At 50.5% G+C, this 8,983-nt stretch overlaps 1 protein-coding gene across 1 annotated transcript; it reads right to left on the bottom strand.

Annotated features, from left to right (window-relative positions):
• Window positions 1–467: 467 nt before the first annotated feature.
• On the bottom strand, window positions 468–8,180 carry CD274 (CD274 molecule). Its single transcript, XM_013005644.2, has 3 exons — window positions 8,118–8,180; window positions 6,853–7,194; window positions 468–832 (listed from the first exon to the last, which is right to left on the bottom strand). The coding sequence occupies exons 1-3, from the start codon at window positions 8,167–8,169 to the stop codon at window positions 468–470; spliced, it is 759 nt and encodes a 252-aa protein (XP_012861098.1). The 5' UTR covers window positions 8,170–8,180.
• Window positions 8,181–8,983: the final 803 nt, after the last annotated feature.

Genomic DNA, 8,983 nt, shown 5'->3' with positions numbered 1-8,983 from the left:
CCAGTTGATGGCGGCTCACCGCGAGCTTAGAGGACAGGGTAAAGCTGCCTCTGTGAGTTTCTGAGACTGTAATTCTTCATTGGAGTAGAAAGCCTCGTCTTTCTCCCTCAGAGCAGCTAGTGGTTTCAAACTGCTGACCTTGTGGTGAGCAGCCCAGCTGTAATGACCATGCTTCTTGGGCCCCTCAGTTTCCCTGGTACATAAGGCATATTCATTGAATAGACAGACCTAATTGGTTCCAAATGGAGTTGATTCCAATTCATAAGGACCCCACAGGAAGGAACAGAACTCCCCATAGGTTTCTAAGGCTGGAATCTTTACAGAGACAGATTGCTTCCTCCTTCTCTTGCTGAGTGGCAGGCAGATTCGAACTGCCAACCTCTGCTAGTTGCTGACTACTTATTATGTCGCCATTGACCTGGTGAAGGAAAGTGAGGCGGCAGGATGCTTTTTGGGCGACTCTCGTGTTATTCCTTCTGCAAACCTGGAGGGCCTACCACGAGCAGGGTAGGAGCTAGGTGCCTGCTCACAGAGACAACATTCCGAATGTTACCTGGGATGACCAACTTTGCTGTGCTGTTCTCCTGGAGACCTGGCCTCCGGAACGTGCAGTGGAAGACCTCGCCGGCCGTGGCGTTGACCCTTAGCGTGCTGGTCACATTGAGAAGCTCCTCCTCCCCCTTGCTGACGGTGGTCTTGCTGCTCAGGACTTGGTGGTCACTGCTGGTCCAGATGACCTCAGCCTTGGGGTAACCCGCAGCCTGACACGTCAGCGTGTATTCCAAGGTGACTGGATCCAGAGAAATCCACTGGTTGATTCTGCGGTATGGTGCTAGGTGTGAGCAGAGAGAAGTCAGGGCTCTCGCCTGGAATGTGTGGCTTGGTGCTGTCTGCCTTAAAAAAAACAAACCTCAAACCAAACCCACACCACTGAGTCTACTGCACCTCAAAGCGACCCCATACTGGGTCTCTGAGACAATAAATCTTCCCGGAACAGACAGCCTCATCTGCAGACAGTAGAGCAGCTGCGGGGTATCGAATGGCCCACCCTGCTGTTAGCCCAATGCCTTAGACTAGCTGCATAGGTCTCCACATTTATTTGACCTACCACTCTCTTTTTAAGAAAAAAAAATTACTCAGCATCCCCCTAGCAATTAAAAGCGCTTGTACTATAGGCCCTATTGGGAGAAAGACAGGGTTTTCTACTCCCATAGGCAGTCAGTCTCAGAAACTCACAGGGGCAACTGTGCCCTCTCCTAGAGAGTCACTATGACTCGGCACGGGCTTGTTGGCAGTGAGCTGATAGCCCATCATCTGGGGACTGCTTTTGCAGGCACGTGGCTCCTTCCTGTGAGCCCTTTGGGAAACACTGTCTTAGAGTGATGCGCCGAGGTTCCGTTCACTTAGCGGTGCCTCGATCCTTCTACCCAAACTTGGGTCTCCTCCCACTGAGTCCACGCTGACTCATAGTGACCCTATAGGACAGGGGAGAACTGCCCCCCTGGGTTTCTGAGATGGTCACTCTTTACAGGAGTAGAAAACCTCATCTTTCTCTCACAGAGGGGCTGGAGTTTCAAACTGCTGACCTTGCGGTTAGCATCCCAACGCGAAAACCACTGCACTGATCCAAATAACCACCCAACATTTGGTCCTTTTCAGATGCCTAACCCCACTCTCGGTCCTGGGAAGCAGACATGGGATTGATAGTATTTTCCCTGCTGGTAAATTCTGTGATCAAGGGAAATCAACATTCTCAATGAAAGGGCAGCTACTGGGAGTCTGGTATTTCAGCTTCACCCCAGAGAAGGTTTCACAGAGCCCCAGGGATGCCCACAGGTGAGAGAGCGCAGAACTAAACTCTTTCAATTTTGAAATGCTTCACCCTGAAACTCCATGCTGACTAAACCCCCGTGGGAAGCTGCTGATGACATCTCTGCAGTGATGGGAAGATAAGATCCAGGCATTGCTGGGAAATCATTTGCATCAGAGGACATGCAAACACTGACTGCCTTGCCTGCTTGCAAAACTGACCTTCACCAGCCGGCCACCCAGCTTCTACTGCCCTGAGACCGGGGACCCTGGACAGCTGTCCAGACAGGAGGTGGAGGCTGCAACGGTCCCCTCAACGCCAGCCCCCAAACCACTGTATGCAAAGAACAGGACAGAGCCAGACTGGAATGCTGACAGTCATCTAGCCACCCAACAGACAGGCCAAAGACGTGAGACGCTTGGGCCCGGGGGGTCCCCTGTCTGACTAGTCCCCCTGGGGCTACTGCTTAGTCATTTCAGGACCAGACTTCCTTCTGCGCAAACCAAAGCACACAGCAGACCCACAGGGGGGTCGAAGGGCCCGGGGGTCTGCTCCCGGCAGAGATGCAACCCAGGACAGCTCTGTTCTACCCCAGAGGGCCACGAGGAGTCCGCATCTCCTCCACCTGGCAGAGTCCCAGTGTAGTGTAAACGGTTCTCCACCTGGGCTGCCAGCGTACAGGCTGGCACCTGGGGGGGTGGGGGGAGGCCTGGCGACCTACTACTGGAAAACCGCCTGCTCTGCCTGGGGCAGCAGAGCTTGCCGTGAGTCAGAGTCTACTGGAAGGTAACTGGTTCCCACTGGAAGAACACCGCTCCCACTTCAGGGGCAGGGCTCCCAGGGCCTGAGCGCGGAGGCAGAGGAGGACACCTCCTCCCACAAGAGGAAAGGCAGCCTGGGCTCTGCGTCCCCTCCCCGCTTCAGCACTGCTGAGTAATGAAACGCCCCCTCAGAGGGCTAGCAGCCCTGGTGATGACGGGGTTACACGCTGGGCTGCTACACGCTGGGCTGCTAACTGTAAGGCCGTCAGTTTGAATCCACCAGCTACTCTGCTGTCGAAAGACAGACGAGACTTTCGACTCCTGTAAAGAGCTACAGCCACATGAATCCCCAGGTCTACTCTGTCCTGTAGGGTGGCTATGAGTCGACTCCACAGAAGGGCCGGTTTCGGGTTTTCATAGGGCTCATCTCGCTCCCACCACTTCTCCGTTTGCCGTGCTGTGGTGGACGGTGTGTTGCCGTGACGTTGTTATACGTAGGGTCACTGACAGGCCGAGAAACCGCACGGACTGGACGGCACCCAACCATCTGATCAGACCATTCTCTAATGCCTTGAACTACGGTAGCTGCTCAGCTTTGGCTGCTAGACTGAGGGGGACACTGAACACATACCCCCCACCCCCCACCCCTTTCACTCTCCTCCCTCCCCAAACATTCTTTCATTATTCTGGAGAAGTGGAATTTCAAAAGATTTAATGGAAACTCAACCTAGCCACCAGGACAAGTGGTGTATTGTTGACAACAACAGAGTTCATTGAGCTGAGCTCAGAGGCCCCGGAACGCACCCTGAAGTGGGTGCAATTCCCATACCCCCATTAGGGAGGGAGGGGTGGTTTCTAATCACCAATGATCCCTTTATGATGGGAACTTCTTCTACTTACATCATGGACCTTCAGATTAGTGGTGGTTAGCCTAGGAATGGAAAAGCCACAGGACCATTGATTTCGTCATGCCCAGCCCATGGCCAGTTGGCTCTGACTCATAGCGACCCCAGGGAAAGTTTCTGAGACTGTCAATCTTTATGCGAGTATACAGCCTCGTCTTACTCTCTCAGAACAGTGGGTGGGTTTGAACTGCCACCAGAACTCCTTGATTTAAGGGCAGTCAGCGATTTAAAGTCATCCTTTCTACAAAAGAAGCAAGCACATAATTCTAGAGTGGGGCTCTATGAAGGGAAATTTCCACGCAGTCTTAGAGAGGCCTTTCACCTGGATATGGGCAGGGGTCCTGGTGGAGGGGTGGTGGTGGAGAGTTCTTTGGGGACACTGCACAGGGGATTTCTGTTCTTCGTGGAAAGGTGGGTTGGATGCTCCCGCCTGAGCATGGTCAGATTTCAATTCTATGAATCTTTTCAGTGAAAGTAGAGACCATCAGCAAAGGTGTTTTCCTGCACTTGGCTGGCGGTCACCCAGAACTGTGAACCCAAGCGAGCCCGATGACCTAGTTGCGGGTGAGTTCCCAGGAACTGACCCTCGCAAGTTCCTCGTCAGCACTCCAAGATGCCACTGGTCTCAATTCCTCATGATGACTGCGTGCCCCAGCGCACCGCTCCGGCCTCTCTGAGGAGGAGCTGCCTCTCCACACTCGGTGTGAAGGCTTCTTCTACCTTTGCGAATTGACCTCGGAGTGCTTTTGACTGGGGTGTGTTTTTAATCTATTTATTCCATCCTGACAGAGAGATGCTTGGAAGAAGGAAAGCACTGGCGCACTTGAAACAAAGGCATTTTTTGGCAGGATGGACACACACACACACACACACACACACACACACACACACACGGTTATTAGTTGGGGGCTCCAGGGAAGATGGGGTGATGATGGGATACTTCTTCCCTTCTGTGGTATTGGGAAGGGGCCTGATGGCACAGTGGCTAAAGAGCTCGGCTGCTCACAATTGCCTGGTGGTCTGCACCCATCAGGGCTCTGTGGAAGTAAGGGTATGGTGATCTGCTAGCACAGAGCACAGCTTTTCAAAGGCCTTCACCGAAAGAATACAAAAGAGAACCCACAGATTATGGGGGTGAGGGTTTGGGCAATGACATAGCAGACACAGGGCTAACCTCTAACTTGTGCAGAAAACTTCGGCACTTCAGCCACAAAATGACCAAAAATCCAAATCCAAAATGGGCAGATGACACGGATAGACACTTGACCCAAGAAGACATCCAGGGGCGACAAACATGAAGAAATGTTCAGGATCGTCAGCCAGCAGAGCTACGCTAATCAGGGGGAGGGATGAGATAGCACCTCACTCCAGCACGCATAGTCAAGTTCAAACAGACAGGAAGACAGTATGGTGGTGCTGTGGAGAGGCTGGGACTCTCTCACCCTGCAGCAGAAAAACAGTGCAGCGTTCTGTCTAACATTGGAAATAAAGACAGCATAGAACCCAGCAATCCCACGACTTGGCATATGTCGCAGAGAAATAGAGTCATGATGGGAGCAGACGCCTGAGGAAAAGACTTGTGGGAAGTTGGAATGGAAGAGAGTAGACTTTGTCTGTGACCCCTAGCAGCTTCCACAATGGCCACCCATCTTCACGGCAGCCCTGGTCCCAACAACAGAGGGAAGGAAACCCCCTCCATGCCCATCAGCGGCAGGATGGACAAGCACATTGTAGTGCGCACACACTGTGTTGTCCAAGAAGAATGACAAGTCTGTGGGAATGCCTCATAACAGATGAACTTGGAGGACATTGGGCTGAGTGAGATAAGATCATCACCAAAGGACACACGTGGTATGAGACCACTATCATTAAAACCCAAGAAAAGGTTTTCACGTGAAAACAGTCTTTGAGGGATGTCAGAAGAAGGGAGGGGTGGGGTGGGGTAGGGAGGGTAAGTTACTAATCATAATAAGTTAACACATCTTAAGTTAGGTGTGGTGGGGGGTAGGGGCAGGGAGATATGTATGAAATAAGCCAAAATCAAGTTTAACCTGAGGGGAGAAGAACATGTTTGCTGACATGAAATGGTATGAGAAAACACCTTGAGGTGTGCTGGAAACAGACTAAGGATTGATCTGGGTTATGGATTCATGGAAGTATATAAATGTAAATGTTCCTTAAAATAAAAAAGATTGCAGACTCAGGACTGTCATCGGGGCAATTCCAGCCTGTCCTTTAGGGTTGCTGAGCCGGAATCACGTTGGCAGTACACAGCAACGATAGTACACAACAACAGTACACAGCAACAGTGCACAACAGTACACAACAACAGTGCACATCATTGACAGTGCACATCAACAACAGTACATATCAATGACAGTGCACAACAACAGTGTACATCAATGACAGTACACCTCAATGACAGTGCACAACAACAGTACATAACAACAGTGCAGATCAACGACAGTGCACACAATGACAGTGCACAACAACAGTGCAAATCAACGACAGTGCGCAACAACAGTGCACAGTAACAGCAGTGCACAACATCAACAGTGCACAGCAACAACACAACAACAAGGTGGCAGCTGAACAGTATGCAAGCCCATGCATGGTTTATAATCATTACAAAATTTAAAATAGGAGTTGGTTTTCAGGAAACTTGGGAGAAAGACAAGGCTTTCTACTGAAAAGAGTGACACTCTCGGGCACCCACCGGGGCGCGCCCGACTGTGCTCTCAGGTGGCTGTGAGTCGGCATCGACCCCATGGCAGAGAGCTGGGCTTGAAGGCACGGCAGACCATGCTCCTGTCCTATTTGGCTCTTGGTCTCCAGGCTCCAGCTACCACTGAGTCAGTCCCACCTCATAGTCACCTGTGAGTGTCAGAGTAGAACTCATAGGGTTTGTCAGTGGCCAATTATTTTTCGGAAGTAGATCACCAGGAATTTATTTGGAGGCACCACCAGGTGGACATTAAACCATCATTTTAGTTAACAGCTAAACGCTTAACTAACTGTTCAAGTGATTGTCAAATAGGAGGTGCTCCAGAAATGCTCATTGGAGTGTGTGTGTGTGTGTGTGTGTGTGTGTGTGTGTGTGTGAATGAATGAATGACTGAATGTACGAATCAATGAACAGATGGCTGCTGGTCTACCAGAAAGCAAGGCTAGAATTCCCAAGCAAGAAACAGCCTGAGTCCACGAGAGGGCAGTTGACTGTGTCTATCATAATTCTTCAGGAGAAAGAATCACGGGCCTTTCTACTCCCATAGTTACAGTCTCAGAAAGCCAGAGGGCTGTTCCACCCTGCTGTGTAGGGTCGCTAGGAGTGGGTATCGACTCCTTGGCAGTGAGCTATACTTCGGAGTATGCTTACCGCTGACTTTAAGAGTAATCCGCTTATAGTCGGCCCCTCCATAGCTGATGAGGCAGCAGTAGACCCCAGCGTCCCGAAGTTTGACGTCGTGGATCTGCAGGGCGGCCTTCCCCAGCCTGAGCTGCTCCTTCAACAGCTGGGCCCTCCCTCTGAAACTGCTGTGCTGCACCTCCGGGTCTTCCTGCCCCTGCACCAGCTGGATAATCTTCTTATCCTCCATCTCCCAGTAGACCACGAGCACAGCCAGGTCTAGCTCCTTCTCGACCGGGAATATGCATTCCATGGTGACATTGTCGCCAATCTCGGCCACGTGCAGGTCCTTGGACACACTGACGGTAAACGCTGGAAGAGGAAGAGAAGCCACCTGTGTGAGAGGGCACACTCCTCCAGGAAGTTTCAAAACGGGGGCCCAATTGACAACACCTTTCTCTGGTCACTTAAAATCCAAACTCACTGCTGTTGAGTCAATGCCGGCTCATAGTGAGCCTCTAGGACAGGGTGGAACCGCCACCCCTGTGGATTTCAGAGACCTTAACTCTTTACAGGAGTAGAAAATCCAGTCTTTGTCCCTGAGAGAGGCTAGTGGTTTTGAACAGTTGACCTTGAGAATCACAGCCCCAATGCATAACCACTACACCACCAGGGCTCCTGCTCTAGTCACTTGAACAGTTGTCATCTTACAATCCCTAAACATACATGTACCGGGGACACAGTACAGGGCGGTGGGATATGTATCACCAAGCCAACTTTGCTTCCTATAGAAATGTCAGAATTTGCCTTCTCCCGCTCCTCTTGGTGCATCCATCAGTCCTCTCCTCTTGCTTACCTCAACGCACGGCCAGTTCTCTGGCTAGGGGCGCGTGGGTATGGAGATGTAGGAGGTGGGTCTTAGGATGAATCCCATTCTGTGCAACCTTGACACGTTCCTGAATGCTTAAATTTTCCCACTGGGAAAGGCAGGTCACAGGGCAAGGTGGACAGAATGACCCTTGCTTACAACATACACACACACACAGTATATGTACACCATTTCCCCAAATATTTTTAGTTGTTATCCCTGGGAAATGGACCATGGGTGCATTTTGTTTATTTCAGTTTGTCCACATTCCCTCTCCTTTTGTACAATGATGCGGATGGCTTACTTTTGAAAAAAAAAAGTGGGGGAAATGTTCTCTTTGTAAAGATATTACATCTGTTCTGATTACTATTGTAATTTCTAACTCAGGGTTAAAATATTGAAAGTAGCCAAGTTCACGATGCCTTACCGTTCAGTAAATGGCAGTAGGTCATCAACGTAATGGCAGTAAATATCCTCATCTTTCTGTAATGGCCTGATTATAAAAAACAGAAAAAGAAGTCTGATTCACTCAAGAGTCAACACCAAGACAGCATGGGGCTTGGCAGCCCTAATGGACATGACTTTCTGATAACTGGTCAGTGACTGACTCTATGAACTTGGAAATGCAGCTGCTTCTCAGTTAACATCCCAGAGCTGTATAAAACCAAGTGAATGACCAGAAGGGCAGGTTAAAGTTTATTTACAAGCCTGGAAAAGTTCTACTATGTCCACTCGGAACCAGACAAGGAGATCACTCAAAACTCACAGCCGAAACAAACGAATGAGGGAATGAATGAATGAATGAACTCACTGCCATTGAGATGATTACCTACTCATAGCCATGCTATGGGACAGAGTAGAACTGCCCTGTGGGTTTCTGAGACGGTCACTCTTTATATACATAGAAAACCTCCTCTTTGTCCCTGAGTGGCTGGTGGTTCCGGACTGCTGATCTCCTGGTCAGCAGTCCGACACACAAGCACCACCTGGGGCTCTCGGCCAAGGAAATCCTCAACATCTTACTGCTATTGAATTGGTGCTGTCACATACTGGCCCAACAGGACAGGTGGGACTGCTCCTTCGGGTTTTCCAGATGGTAAACTTTTACCAGAGTAGAATATCTCATCTTTCTCCAGAGGAGCAGCTAGGTAGTTTTTGAACTGCTGACCTTGAAGGCGGGCAGTCCAACCCCTAACCCACTCTGGCACCCGTGCGTCTCACACGAGGAGACCCTGCACTAAAAATCTTTCAAGGAGTCCACATGCCTTCCTGCAGTGTGACTCTCTAGACCTC

Source organism: Echinops telfairi, unplaced genomic scaffold (assembly GCF_000313985.2).
Source record: "Echinops telfairi isolate 266 unplaced genomic scaffold, ASM31398v2 ScPeMD7_25;HRSCAF=90, whole genome shotgun sequence".
NCBI lineage: Eukaryota > Metazoa > Chordata > Mammalia > Afrosoricida > Tenrecidae > Echinops > Echinops telfairi.
Note: the sequence above shows the minus strand (reverse complement) of the source record. Positions and strands in the feature narration are given on the sequence as shown.

Bases quoted from the DNA above. Each gene is read 5' to 3' on its own strand.
- CD274 (XM_013005644.2), bottom strand. From the start codon at position 8,169: ATGAGGATATTTACTGCCATTACGTTGATGACCTACTGCCATTTACTG. The intron at 7,195-8,117 runs GTAAGGCATCGT...TTCCTCTTCCAG, and splicing joins CTACTGCCATTTACTGAACG to CGTTTACCGTCAGTGTGTCC. The intron at 833-6,852 runs GTAAGCATACTC...GCTCACACCTAG, and splicing joins GATTACTCTTAAAGTCAGCG to CACCATACCGCAGAATCAAC.